This window comes from Anser brachyrhynchus, assembly GCF_964034855.1.
Source record: "Anser brachyrhynchus genome assembly, contig: SCAFFOLD_705, whole genome shotgun sequence".
In the NCBI taxonomy this organism is placed as follows: Eukaryota; Metazoa; Chordata; class Aves; order Anseriformes; family Anatidae; genus Anser; species Anser brachyrhynchus.
In genome coordinates, this window is record NW_027664035.1 from 1 (window position 1) to 14,114 (window position 14,114).

Here is a 14,114-nt window from a genome sequence, read left to right on the forward strand (position 1 = left end):
GGTATAGGGGCAAAAAAAGGCTTGAGGGGGGCAAAAAGGAAGCTGGGGGGGCAAAAAGGGGATTGGGGGGGCAAGAACAGGGCTTGGGAGGGCAAAAAAGGGGGTTGGGGGGATGAAAATAGGGTTGGGAGGTCAAATATAGGGGCTGGGGGGGGCAAAAAAGGGGGCCGAGGGGTAAAAAAGAGGCTGGGGGGTAAATAAATTTTGGGGGGGGGGTTCGGGGGGGAAATGGGGGTGGGAAGGGGGAGAAATGGGGGTTTTGGGGGTGGAAATGGGGATTTGGGGAGGGGAAACAGAGGTTGGGGGGTCGAAAATAGGGGTTGGGGGGTCAAAAATAGGGGTTGGGGGAGTAAAAATAGGGGTCGGGGGGGAAAAAATAGGGGTCAGGGGGGCAAAAATATTGGGGGGGGGTCAATTAGGGGTTTCTATGGGGGTTGGGGACCCCAAGAAGAGTGTGGGGAGCACCCCAGGGGAATCCAAAGGATTTGGGGATCCCGAAGGCGATGGGGAAGCCCTGGGGACCCCCAGGACGCCGCGACCCCCCCCGGAACCCCCCCCGAAAGAAAACCCCAAAAGCTTTGGGGTCCCCAAAGGTGACTGAGGGGACCCCAAAGATGGTGGGGGGACCCCAGGGGCCCCACAGGAGCACCCCAAGGACCAAACCCAAAGCATTTTAGACCCCAAAGGTGGCGAGGAAGCGCTGGGGATGCTCCAGGGACCCCCAGGACGCCGCGACCCCCCCAGAACCCCCCCGAACCAAGACCCCAAAACCTTTAGGGTCCCGGGGGGGGGACTGGGGAGACCCCACACATCTTGGGGGGACCCCAGAGATGCTGAAGGGACCCCAAGGACCAAACCCAAAGGATTTGGGGACCCCAAAGACGACGAGGAAGCGCTGGGATGCTCCGGGGACCCCCGGACGCCGCGACCCCCCCGGAACCCCCCCAAAGAAAACCCCAAAAGCTTTTGGGGTCCCGGGAGAGGGTCTGGGGGGGATCCCGAAGACAGTGTTGGGGATCCCAGAGATGCTGAAGGGACCCCAAGGACAAACCCAAAGGATTTGAGACCCCAAATATGACGAGGAAGCGCTGGGGATGCTCCGGGGACCCCCGGGACGCCGCGACCCCCCCGGAACCCCCCCCAACGAAAAACCCCAAAAGCTTTCGGGGTCCCCCCCCCCGACCTGTCCGAAGGATCCCTTGCCGATGAGGGAGTCGATCTCGTAGCGGTCGAGCCAGCGCTCGCCGCTGCGCACGATGTAGTCGTAGTTGTCGTCGTCGTAGCCCTCGTGAGCACCCGCCGCTCCTTCTTGGTGCTCGAGTCCTCGGGGGGCACCTGCTGCGCCCGCCGCTTCTTCTTGGCGTAGTACACCTGGGGGGGGGGCACGGGGGGGGCGTTAGGGGGTGGGGGGGGGGCGTGGGGGGGCGTTCTGGGGGGGTTTTGGGGGGTTCGGGGGGGCTCAGGGGGGCGGGAGGCTGATAGGGGCTGGGGGAGGCTGGGGAAGGAGAGGGGGTGGGGGGAGGATGGGGGGGGGGAAGGAAAAGGGGAGGGGCAGGAAAATGGGGGGGGGGCAAGGAAAATGGGGGGGGCACGGGGGGGTGTTAAGGGGGGTATAAAATTGGGGGGGGCGCTCTGGGGGGGTTTTGGGGGGGTTTGGGGGGGCTCAGGGGAGCGGGAGGCTGATAGGGAATGGGGGAGGCTGGGAAGGAGAGGGGGTGGGGGAGGATGGGGGGGGGGGAAGGGAAAATGGGTGGGGGCAGGAAAATTGGGGGGGGCATGGGGGGGCGTTAGGGGGTGGGGGGGCCATGGGGGGCGTTCTGGGGGGGTTTTGGGGGGTTGGGGGGGCTCAGGGGGGCGGGAGGCTGATAGGGGCTGGGGGAGGCTGGGGAAGGAGAGGGGGGTGGGGGAGGACGGGGGGGGAAGGAGGAAATGGGGGGGAGGAAAATTGGGGGGGGGCAGGAAAATGGGGGTGGAACGGGAAAAGGGGGGGGCACGGGGGGGGCGTTAAGGGGGGTATAAAATGGGGGGGGGGCGTTCTGGGGGGGGTTTTGGGGGGTTTGGGGGGGCTCAGGGGGGCGGGAGGCTGATAGGGGACAGGGGAAGATGTAGGAGGATGGGGGGGCACAAGAGGATGGGGGGGCCAGGAAATGGGGGGGGCACAGGGGGGGCGTTAAGGGGTGGGGGGGGGCCGTGGGGGGGCGTTCTGGGGGGGTTTGGGGGGGTTTGGGGGGGCTCAGGGGGGCGGGGAGGCTGATAGGGGCTGGGGGAGGCTGGGGGGGGGACAGGGGAAAATGGGGGGGGGCAAAAAAAAAAAACAGCCCCTCCCCCCCCCCAAATAAAACAGCAACCCATGGGTGCCCCCCCCACCACCAGAACCTTCCCCTTTAGGAAAGGAGCCCCCCCCCCCGGCCCTAAATAAACGCCCGTGGGTGCCCCCACGCCCCCAAATCACACCCGTGGGTGCCCCCCCGAAAGACCAGCACCCATGGGTGCCCCCCCCACCCGAGCAGCACCCATGGGTGCCCCCCCTACCAGAAGTGCCCTCGGCCCTAAATAACATCTGTGGGTGCTTCCTTCCCCCAAATCACACCGCGGGTGCCCCCCCCCCCGAGAAACCAGCACTCATGGGTGCCCCCCGCCCGAACAGCACCCATGGGTGCCCCCCCCCAACCTCATTGATGTGCTTGTAGGTCTTGAGGTTGACGGACGCCCAGCCCTAAATAACACCCGTGGGTGCCCCCACGCTCCAAATAACGCCCGTGGGTGCCCCCCCTGAAAAATAGCACCCATGGGTGCCCCCCCCCGAAACAGCACCCATGGGTGCCCCCCTACCAGAACTGCCCTCGGCCCTAAATAACATGTGTGGGTGCTTCCTTCCCCCAAATAACACCCGTGGGTACCCCCCTGAGAAACCAGCACTCATGGGTGCCCCCCCCGCCCGAGCAGCACCCATGGGTGCCCCCCCCCCAAAAAACAGCACCCATGGGTGCCCCCCCCCCACCTCACTGACGTGCTTGTAGGTCTTGAGGTTGACGGACCCACGGGTGCCCCCGGCTCCAAATAACACCCATGGGTACCCCCCTGAAAAACCAGCACCCATGGGTGCCCCCCTACCCGAGCAGCACCCATGGGTGCCCCCCAACCAGAACCTTCCCCTTTAGGAACGGAGCCCCCCCGGCCCTAAATAACACCCATGGGTGCCCCCACACCCCAAATCACACCCGTGGGTGCCCCCCCCGAGAAACCAGCACCCGTGGGTGCCCCCCCCACCCAAACAGCACCCATGGGTGCCCCCCCCCAACCTCATTGATGTGCTTGTTGGTCTTGAGGTTGACGGACGCCCAGCCCTAAATAACACCCGTGGGTGCCCCCACGCTCCAAATAATGCCCGTGGGTGCCCCCCCTGAAAAATAGCACCCATGGGTGCCCCCCCTCCTGAGCAGCACCCATGGGTGCCCCCCCCCCGAAACAGCACCCATGGGTACCCCCCTACCAGAAGTGCCCTCGGCCCTAAATAACATGTGTGGGTGCTTCCTTCCCCCAAATAACACCCGTGGGTGCCCCCCTGAGAAACCAGCACCCATGGGTGCCCCCCCCCGCCCGAGCAGCACCCATGGGTGCCCCCCCCAAAAAAAAGCAGCCCATGGGTGCCCCCCCCCCACCTCACTGACGTGCTTGTAGGTCTTGAGGTTGATGGACCCACGGGTGCCCCCGGCTCCAAATAACACCCATGGGTACCCCCCTGAAAAACCAGCACCCATGGGTGCCCCCCTACCCGAGCAGCACCCATGGGTGCCCCCCAACCAGAACCTTCCCCTTTAGGAACGGAGCCCCCCGGCCCTAAATAACACCCATGGGTGCCCCCACACCCCAAATCACACCCGTGGGTGCCCCCCCCGAGAAACCAGCACCCGTGGGTGCCCCCCCACCCAAACAGCACCCATGGGTGCCCCCCCCAACCTCATTGATGTGCTTGTAGGTCTTGAGGTTGACGGACGCCCAGCCCTAAATAACACCCGTGGGTGCCCCCACGCTCCAAATAATGTCCGTGGGTGCCCCCCTGAAAAATAGCACCCATGGGTGCCCCCCCCTCCTGAGCAGCACCCATGGGTGCCCCCCCCCAGAAACAGCACCCATGGGTACCCCCCCTACCAGAAGTGCCCTCGGCCCTAAATAACATGTGTGGGTGCTTCCTTCCCCCAAATAACACCCGTGGGTGCCCCCCTGAGAAACCAGCACCCATGGGTGCCCCCCCCGCCCGAGCAGCACCCATGGGTGCCCCCCCCAAAAAACAGCACCCATGGGTGCCCCCCCCCCCCCCCACCTCACTGATGTGCTTGTAGGTCTTGAGGTTGACAGACCCACGGGTGCCCCGGCCCCAAATAACACCCATGGGTGCCCCACACCCCAAGTCACACCCATGGGTGCCCCCCCCCACCTCACTGATGTGCTTGTAGGTCTTGAGGTTGACAGACCCACGGGTGCCCCCGGCCCCAAATAACATCCATGGGTCCCCCCCCCCGAAAAATGGCACCCATGGGTGCCCCCCTACCCGAGCAGCACCCATGGGTGCCCCCCAACCAGAAGTGCCCTCGGCCCTAAATAATACCCCTGGGTGCCCCACGCCCCAAATAACACCCGTGGGTGCCCCCCCTGAGAAACCAGCACCCATGGCTGCCCCCCACCCAGAACCAGAATCTTCCCCTTTAGGAAAGGAGCCCCCCCCCCCCAGCCCTAAATAACACCCGTGGGTGCCCCCATGCCCCAAATCACACCTGTGGATGCCCCCCCCGAAAAACCAGCACCTGTGGGTGCCCCCCAGCCAGAACCTTCCCTTTTAGGAAAGGAGCTCCCCTGGCCCTAAATAACACCCATGGGTGCCCGCACGCCCCAAATCACACCTGTGAGTGCCCCCCCCGAGAAACCAGCACTCATGGGTGCCCCCCCCGCCCGAGCAGCACCCATGGGTGCCCCCCAACCAGAAGTGCCATTGGCCCTAAATAACACCCATGGGTGCCCCCACACCCCAAATAACACCCATGGGTGCCCCCCCCCGGGAAACCAGCACCCATGGGTGCCCCCCCCCCAGCCCATGCAGCACCTATTGGTGCCCCCCCCACCTCATTGATGTGCTTGTAGGTCTTGAGGTTGACCGACCCACGGGTGCCCCCGGCCCAAATAGCACCCATGGGTGCCCCTGCCCCAAATCACACCGTGGGTGCCCCCCTGAGAAAACCAGCACCCTGGGTGCCCCCCTACCCGAGCAGCACCCATGGGTGGCCCCCCCCACCCAGAACCTTCCCCTTTAGGAAAGGAGCCCCCCCCCCGGCCCTAAATAACACCCGTGGGTGCCCCCACGCCCCAAATCACACCCGCGGGTGCCCCCCCCCCGAAAAATAGCACCCATGCCTGACCCCCGCCCGAGCAGCACCCATGGGTGCCCCCCTACCAGAAACTGCCCTCGGCCCTAAATAACACCTGTGGGTGTTTCCTTCCCCCCAAATAACACCCATGGGTGCTTCCTTCCCCTAAATCACACCTGTGGTTGTCACCCCTGAAAAACAGCACCCATGGGTGCCCCCCCCGCCCGAACAGCACCCATGGGTGCCCCCCCCACCTCACTGATGTGCTTGTAGGTCTTGAGGTTGACGGACCCGCGGCCCTAAATAACACCCGTGGGTGCCCCCACGCCCCAAATCACACCCATGGGTGCCCGCCCCGGGAAACCAGCACCCATGGGTGCCCCCCTACCCGAGCAGCACCCATGGCTGCCCCCCACCCAGAGTCTTCCCCTTTAGGAAAGGAGCCTCCCTGGCCCTAAATAACACCCGTGGGTTCCCCCCTGAGAAACCAGCACCCGTGGGTGCCCCCCCCCACCTCATTGATGTGCTTGTAGGTCTTGATGAGGTCGACGGAGAGCTTGCGCAGGGGGGCGCTGCCGGCGTCCCGAAAGCTCAGCGGGATTCGGCGCTGCAGCAGGCTCAGCTCCGGCAGGATCTGGGGGGGGGGACACAAAAATTTGGGGGGGGGCTTGGGTTAGGAAGGGGGGGGGGGAACCCCCGAGGGACCCCCCCCCCAAAAAAGGGATGGGGAAGGGGGGGATTTGGGGGGGTTTGGGGGGGATTTGGGGGAATTTGGGGGGGGGATTTGGGGGGGATTGGGGGTTTGGAGGGGATTTAGGGGAGTTTGGGGGTCAATTTGGGGGGCTTGAGGGGAATTTAGGGGGATTTGGGGGGGATTTAAGGAGATTTGGGGGGTTTGGGGAAGATTTAGGGGGTTGGGGGGGATTTGGGGGAGTTTGCGGGGGGATTTGGGGGGGATTTAGGGGGGGGGTTGGGGGGATTTGGGGAAATTTGGGTGGGATTTAGGGGGGGATTTAGGGGACTTTGGGGGATTTGAGGGGGGTTGGGGGGGGTTTAGGGGAGTTTGGGGGGATTTGGGGGGGATTTAGGGGAGTTTGGGGGGATTTGGGGGGTTTGAGGGGGATTTAGGGGGGGGATTTGGGGGACTTTGGGGGATTTGGGGGATTTAGGGGGATTTGGGGGGGGAGCAATGGGATTTATGGGGGATTTAGGGGGGTCCCAGTGGGTTTTATGGGGGAATTGGGGTGAATTGGGGGGGGGCAGTGAGCTTTATAGGGGATTTATAGGGAATTTGTGGGGGGCAGTGGGATTTATGGGGAATTTGGGGTGAATTGGGGGGTGGACAATGGGATTTATGGGGGAACTGGGGGGATCCCGTAGGGTTTTATGGGGGATTTGGGTGAACTGGGGGGAGGCAGTGAGATTTATGGGGATTTGGGGGGGGGGAGTAGGATTTATGGGGGAATTGGGGTGAATGGGGAGGGGGTCCCAGTGGGCTTCATGGGGGATTTGGAGTGAATTGGGGGGGGGTCCCAGTGGGCTTTATGGGGGAAACTGGGGGGGGTGGGTCTCAGTGGGATTTACGGGGGAACTGGGGGGGTCCCAGTGTGCTTTATGGGGGAACTGGGGTGTCCCAGCGGGCTTTACGGGGGATTTGGGGTGAATTGGGGGGGGTCCCAGGGGGATTTATGGGGCAATTAGGAGGGAGAATGGGATTTATGGGGGAACTGGGGGGTCCCAGTGGGCTTTATGGGGGAACTGGGGGGGTCCCAGTGGGATTTACGGGGGAAACTGGGGGGGGTCCCAGTGGGATTTATGGGGGAACTGGGGGGTCCCAGTGGGCTTTACGGGGGATTTGGGGTGAATTGGGGGGGTCCCAGTGGGATTTATGGGGCAATAAGGAGGGAGAATGGGATTTATGGGGGAACTGGGGGTCCCAGTGGGATTTACGGGTGAATTGGGGTGGTCCCAGTGGGCTTTATGGGGGAACTGGGGGGGTCCCAGTGGGCTTTATGGGGGAACTGGGGGGTCCCAGCGGGCTTTACGGGGTGTCTATGGGGTGAGCAGGGGGGTCCCAGCGGGGTCTAGGAGACACCGGGATCCCCCGGGGGGGGGGCGGAAAGGGAGCGGTTCCCAGCAGCCCCCTGGGATTTGGGGTGAGCGGGGGGGGGGGGGGAGGTTTTGGGGTGGTCCCGGCGTACCTGGGGGTGCTCGGCCATGGGCTGGAGGCTGGCGAAGGGGGCATGGCCGTGCTGGCCCGACATGGTGGGCTCAGAGCGGTGCCAGGCGCCCGGCGGGGCCGGCCCCGGGCATCCTGCGCTGCGGCCGCGGCTGCCGCCACCTGCGGGGAGGAGAGAAAAGGGGGGGGGGTCAGATTTTGGGGCGGCGGGCTCCCCGTTCCCCCCCTTTCCCCTCCTACGACGGTCCCGAAGCGGCTGGGGTTGGTGGTTGGGCGTCAGTAGGGTCCAGAGTGAACGTGTAGGGAAAAACGCCCCGGGGTGATCTTTTGGGGTGGATGAGGCTGGTTTCTGGCCATCAGTAGGGTCCAGAGTGAACACGCACAACAAATACCCCAAACTGATCTTCTTGGGGGGTCTAAGACCAATTCCTGGCCATCAGTAGGGTCCAGAGTGAACGCGTAGGGAAAACGCCCTGGGGTGATCTTTTGGGGTGGATAAAGCTGGTTTCTGGCCATCAGTAGGGTCCAGAGTGAACACGCACAACAAATACCCCACTCTCTTCTTTTTAGGGTGCATAAAACCGATTTCTGGCCATCAGTAGGGTCCAGAGTCAACACGCACAAAAAATGCCCCACTGCCATCTTTTTGGGGTACATAAGACTGATTCCTGGCCATCAGTAGGGTCCAGAGTGAACGCACAGGGAAAATGCTCCACGATAATCTTTTGGGGTGGATAAGGCTGATTTCTGGCCATCAGTAGGGTCCAGAGTGAACACGCACAACAAATACCCCACTCTCTTCTTTTTGGGGTGCATAACACCGATTCCTGGTCATCAGTAGGGTCCAGAGTGAACGCGCAGGGAAGATGCTCCACGATGATTTTTTGGGGTGGATAAGGCTGATTTCTGGCCATCAGTAGGGTCCAGAGTGAACACGCAGAGCAAATACCCCAGGCTGATCTTTTTGGGGTGCATAAGGCCAATTCCTGGCCATCAGTAGGGTCCAGAGTGAACATGCACAAGAAATGCCCCACTGTCATCTTTTGGGGTGCATAAGGCCAATTCCTGGCCATCAGTAGGGTCCAGAGTGAACACGCAGAGCAAATACCCCAGGCTGATCTTTTTGGGGTGTCCAAGACCAATTCCTGGCCATCAGTAGGGTCCAGAGTGAACACGCACAGAAAATGCCCCACTGCCATCTTTTTGGGGTGCACAAGACCCATTCCTGGCCATCAGTAGGGCCCAGAGTGATCATGCACAACAAATACCCCACTCTCTTCTTTTTGGGGTGCATAAAGCCGATTCCTGGCCATCAGTAGGGTCCAGAGTGAACACGTACAAGAAATATCCCACTGTCGTCTTTTGGGGTGTACAAGACCCATTCCTGGCCATCAGTCGGGTTCAGAGTGAACGGGATGGGAACGAGGCCACCCCCAGCCCATCAGTAGGGTCCAGAGTGAACGGGGAAGGATGCGAGGCCGCACCTGGTGCCATCAGTAGGGCCCAGAGTGAACGGGACAGGGGTTAGACCACCCCCAGCCATCAGTAGGGCCGAGAGTGAACGGGACGGGAGTTTGACCCACCCCCAGCCCATCAGTAGGGCCCAGAGTGAACAGGCCGGGCGCTCCCAGCATGCTCTGCTCCGCGAGGCTGCCCCCGTTGCCATCAGTAGGGCCCAGAGTGAACAGGAAGGGAACGAGGCCATCCCTAAACCATCAGTAGGGCCCAGAGTGAACGGGACGGGTGCTCCCAGCATGCTCTGCTCCGCGAGGCCACCCCCGGTGCCATCAGTAGGGCCCAGAGTGAACAGGATGGGAACAAGGCCACCCCCATGGGCATCAGTAGGGTCCAGAGTGAACGGGACAGGAACGAGGCCATCCCTAAACCATCAGTAGGGCCCAGAGTGAATGGGCTGGGCGCTCCCAGCATGCTCTGCTCCGTGAGGCCTCCCCTGTTGCCATCAGTAGGGCCCAGAGTGAACAGGACAGGGGTTAGACCACCCCCAGCCCATCAGTAGGGCCCAGAGTGAACGGGCCGGGCGCTCCCAGCATGCTCTGCTCCGTGAGGCCTCCCCTGTTGCCATCAGTAGGGCCCAGAGTGAACAGGACAGGGGTTAAACCACCCCCAGCCCATCAGTAGGGCCCAGAGTGAACAAACCGGGCACTCCCAGCACGCTCTGCTCCGGGAAGCTGCCCCCGTTGCCATCAGTAGGGCCCAGAGTGAACAGGACACGGGTTAAACCACCCTAAGGCCATCAGTAGGGCCCAGAGTGAACGGGAGGGGAGCGAGGCCACCCCCAGCCCATCAGTAGGGTCCAGAGTGAACGGGCCAGGTGCTCCCAGCATGCTCTGCTCCGCGAGGCCGCCCCCGGTGCCATCAGTAGGGCCCAGAGTGAACAGGACAGGAGCGAGGCCACCCCCAGCCCATCAGTAGGGTCCAGAGTGAACGGGCCAGGTGCTCCCAGCATGCTCTGCTCCGCGAGGCCGCCCCCGGTGCCATCAGTAGGGCCCAGAGCGAACGGGCCGGGCGCTACCAGCATGCTCTGCTCTGTGAGGCCACCCCTGTTGCCATCAGTAGGGCCCAGAGTGAACAAGACAGGGGTTAGACCACCCCCAGCCCATCAGTAGCGCCCAGAGTGAACGGGCCGGGCGCTCCCAGCATGCTCTGCTCTGTGAGGCCGCCCCCGTTGCCATCAGTAGGGCCCAGAGTGAACAGGATGGGAACGAGGCCACCCCCAGCCCGGAGTGAACGGGATAGGAGTTTGACCAACCCCAAGGCCATCAGTAGGGCCCAGAGTGAACAGGAAGGGAACAAGGCCACCCCCAGCCCACCAGTAGGGTCCAGAGTGAACAGACCGGGCGCTCCCAGCATGCTCTGCTCCATGAGGCCACCCCCGGTGCCATCAGTAGGGCCCAGAGTGAACGGGACAGGGGTTAAACCACCCCCAGCCCATCAGTAGGGCCCAGAGTGAACGGGACGGGTGCTCCCAGCATGCTCTGCGAGGTGAGGCCGCCTCGGTTGCCATCAGTAGGGTCCAGAGTGAACAGGACAGGAGTTTGACCAACCCCAAGGCCATCAGTAGGGTCCAGAGTGAACGGGCCGGGCGCTCCCAGCATGCTCTGCTCCGTGAGGCTGCCCCCGTTGCCATCAGTAGGGCCCAGAGTGAACAGGACAGGGGTTAAACCACCCCCAGGGCCATCAATAGGGTCCAGAGTGAACAGGAAGGGAACAAGACCACCCCCAGCCCATCAGTAGGGCCCAGAGTGAACAGGACAGGGGTTAGACCACCCCCAGCCATCAGTAGGGCCCAGAGAGAACGGGACGGGAGTTTGACCACCCCCAAGGCCATCAGTAGGGCCCAGAGTGAACGGGACGGGAACGAGGCCATCCCTAAACCATCAGTAGGGCCCAGAGTGAACAGGCCGGGCGCTCCCAGCATGCTCTGCTCCGTGAGGCCGCCCCCGTTGCCATCAGTAGGGCCCAGAGTGAACAGGAAGGGAACGAGGCCACCCCCAGCCTGGAGTGAACGGGATAGGAGTTTGACCAACCCCAAGGCCATCAGTAGGGTCCAGAGTGAACGGGATGGGAACAAGGCCACCCCCAGCCCATCAGTAGGGTCCAGAGTGAACGGGCCGGGCGTTCCCAGCATGCTCTAATCCGCGAGGCCGCCCCCGGTGCCATCAGTAGGGCCCAGAGTGAACGGGCCGGGCGCTCCCAGCATGCTCTGCTCCACGAGGCTGCCCCCGTTGCCATCAGTAGGGCCCAGAGTGAACAGGAAGGGAACGAGGCCACCCCCAGCCCGGAGTGAACGGGATAGGAGTTTGACCAACCTCAAGGCCATCAGTAGGGTCCAGAGTGAACGGGATGGGAACGAGGCCACCCCCAGCCCATCAGTAGGGTCCAGAGTGAACAGACCGGGCGCTCCCAGCATGCTCTGCTCCATGAGGCCACCCCCGGTGCCATCAGTAGGGCCCAGAGTGAACGGGACAGGGGTTAAACCACCCCCAGCCCATCAGTAGGGTCCAGAGTGAACGGGACGGGCGCTCCCAGCATGCTCTGGTCCGCGAGGGCGCCCCCGTTGCCATCAGTAGGGCCCAGAGTGAATGGGCCGGGTGCTCCCAGCATGCTCTGCTCTGTGAGGCCGTCCCCGTTGCCATCAGTAGGGCCCAGAGTGAACAGGATGGGAACGAGGCCACCCCCAGCCGGGAGTGAACGGGATAGGAGTTTGACCAACCCCAAGGCCATCAGTAGGGCCCAGAGTGAACAGGAAGGGAACAAGGCCACCCCCAGCCCATCAGTAGGGTCCAGAGTGAACAGACCGGGCGCTCCCAGCATGCTCTGCTCCATGAGGCCACCCCCGGTGCCATCAGTAGGGCCCAGAGTGAACGGGACAGGGGTTAAACCACCCCCAGCCCATCAGTAGGGTCCAGAGTGAACGGGACGGGCGCTCCCAGCATGCTCTGGTCCGCGAGGGCGCCCCCGTTGCCATCAGTAGGGCCCAGAGTGAACAGGACAGGAGCGAGGCCACCCCCAGCCCATCAGTAGGGTCCAGAGTGAACAGGCCAGGCGCTCCCAGCATGCTCTGCTCCGCGAGGCCGCCCCCGGTGCCATCAGTAGGGCCCAGAGTGAACGGGCCGGGCGCTCGCCCTCAGTAGGGCCCAGGGTGAACCCGCGGGCGGGAGGCGGGCGCTAGGACCGCGCGCTCCGGCAGCGTCGCCGCGCCGCCCCGTCCCGCCATGGCAACAGGCTCCCCATTGGCCGGCCCCCACCGCCGGCAGCCAATGGGGAGCCGGCGGCCCTGTCGCTAGGCCGGGGCGCCCGCCGAGCCGCTCCCCCCTCCCCTCCCTAAACACCCCGGGGGAGGGGCTGCAGGGGGAGGGAATTGCCCCCGAGGGGGGTAATAAAGCCCCGCCCCCCAAATTTGCCCCCCCAGGGGGGTAATTATAGCCTGAATACCCCCCCGGGGGGGGGCAGGAGGGTTTAATTGCCCCAGTATGGACCAGTATAAGGGATGGGGGGGGACCGGGAGGGGGTAAGGGGGAACTGGGAGGGACTGGGGGCAACTGGGAAGGGGCAGGGGGGAACTGGGAGGGACTGGGATGGGGTAGAGGGCAACTGGGAGGGACTGGGAAGGGGTAGGGGGCAACTGGGAAGGGACTGGGATGGGATAGGGGGCAACTGTGAGGGACTGGGAAGGGATCAGGGGGGTTATACTGGAACTGGGAGGATTATACTGGTAACTGGGAGGACTGGGAGGGTCATACTGGGACAAACTCAGAGATCCAGACCGCTACTGGGAGAGCCATACTGGAAGTGGACGTGCCATCCCAGTACCAAACGCACCCCACTGGTACTGGGGGGGGGGGCACATACTGGTCCAGGAACCCCCCCATACTGGTCTCAGTGACCCTATACTGGTCTTGGGACCTCCATACTGGTTGTAGAATCCCCTTACTGGTCCCGGAGCCCCCCATACTGGTCTCAAGACCCTCATACTGGTCCCCATACTGGCCTTACGGTTCCCACACTGGTCCTTGCCCCCCCGTACTGGTCTCAGTGTCCCCATACTGGTCTCAGAACCCTAATACTGGTCCCCATACTGGTCTTAGGGCCCTGTACTGCCCCCATACTGGTCCTAAAGTCTCCATACTGGTCCCGGAGCCCCCCATACTGCTCTTAGCATCTTCATACTGGTCTCAGGGCCCCTATATTGGTCCCTGGATGCCCATACTGGTCCCCATACTAGTCTGTACTGGTCCTAGAACCCCGTACTGGTCTACAGGCCCCCATACTGGTCTTAGAGCCCCATACTGGTCCCTGCCACCCCATACTGGTCTGAAAACCCCCATACTGGTCCCTACCACCCCATACTGACCTGGAGGTCCCCATACTGGTCTGAAGACACCCAAACTGGTCCCTATACTGGTCTTAGGACCCCACACTGGTCCCTACCGGCCCCATACTGGTCTTGGGGTCCCCTTACTGGCCCCCATACTGGTCTTCGGGCCCCATACGGGTACCTACCGACCCCATACTGGTCCCTACCGACCCCATACTGGTCCTTAGCCCCCCAATACCGCTCCCGGCCCCGGCCCCAAGGCCCCACCCGGGCCCTATGGATCCCCCCCCCCCCCCCCCGCCTCGGGTCCCGGCCCCTCACCTGCAGGCGGCGGCGGCGGCAGCGGCGCTGGAGCGGGCGGAGGCCGGGGCCCGGAGGCCCGGGGCCGGGAGGCCTCGGGGGGGGGGGGAGGCTCCGGAGGCTCCGGCGGCGGCGGCGGCGCCGCGGGGGTTCCCCAGGCCAGGCCACACAAAATGGCGGCCACAACAAACCGCCGCCGCCGCCACCGCCGCGCACGCGCGGCCACGCCCCTCGGCCGGGCCCCTTAGCCAATCGGCGGGGAGGACGCCCGCAAGCCACGCCCAGCCGGGGGAAGGACCCGCCCCCCCGCGCGCAGGGCGCGTGCGCGGCACCGCCTCTCACCCCGCCCGACGGGGGTAACCGCCTCCTGTTCGATGTGCGCATGCGCATCACCGCCCCCTCCCCCTGAGGTAACCGCCCTCCCATTCTATCT

The 14,114-nt window shown here is 63.8% G+C and overlaps 1 protein-coding gene across 1 annotated transcript; it reads right to left on the minus strand.

The window, feature by feature from the left end:
• Positions 1 to 1,038: 1,038 nt before the first annotated feature.
• On the minus strand, positions 1,039 to 13,874 carry LOC308186473 (uncharacterized protein; the record flags this gene model as incomplete). The annotated part of the gene is made up of 4 exons (XM_080608598.1): positions 13,703 to 13,874; positions 7,565 to 7,704; positions 5,878 to 5,997; positions 1,039 to 1,371 (listed from the first exon to the last, which is right to left on the minus strand). Coding segments are annotated over exons 2-4 (516 nt in total), but the record flags the coding sequence as incomplete, so codon positions are not given.
• Between the last annotated feature and the right edge of the window lie 240 nt (positions 13,875 to 14,114).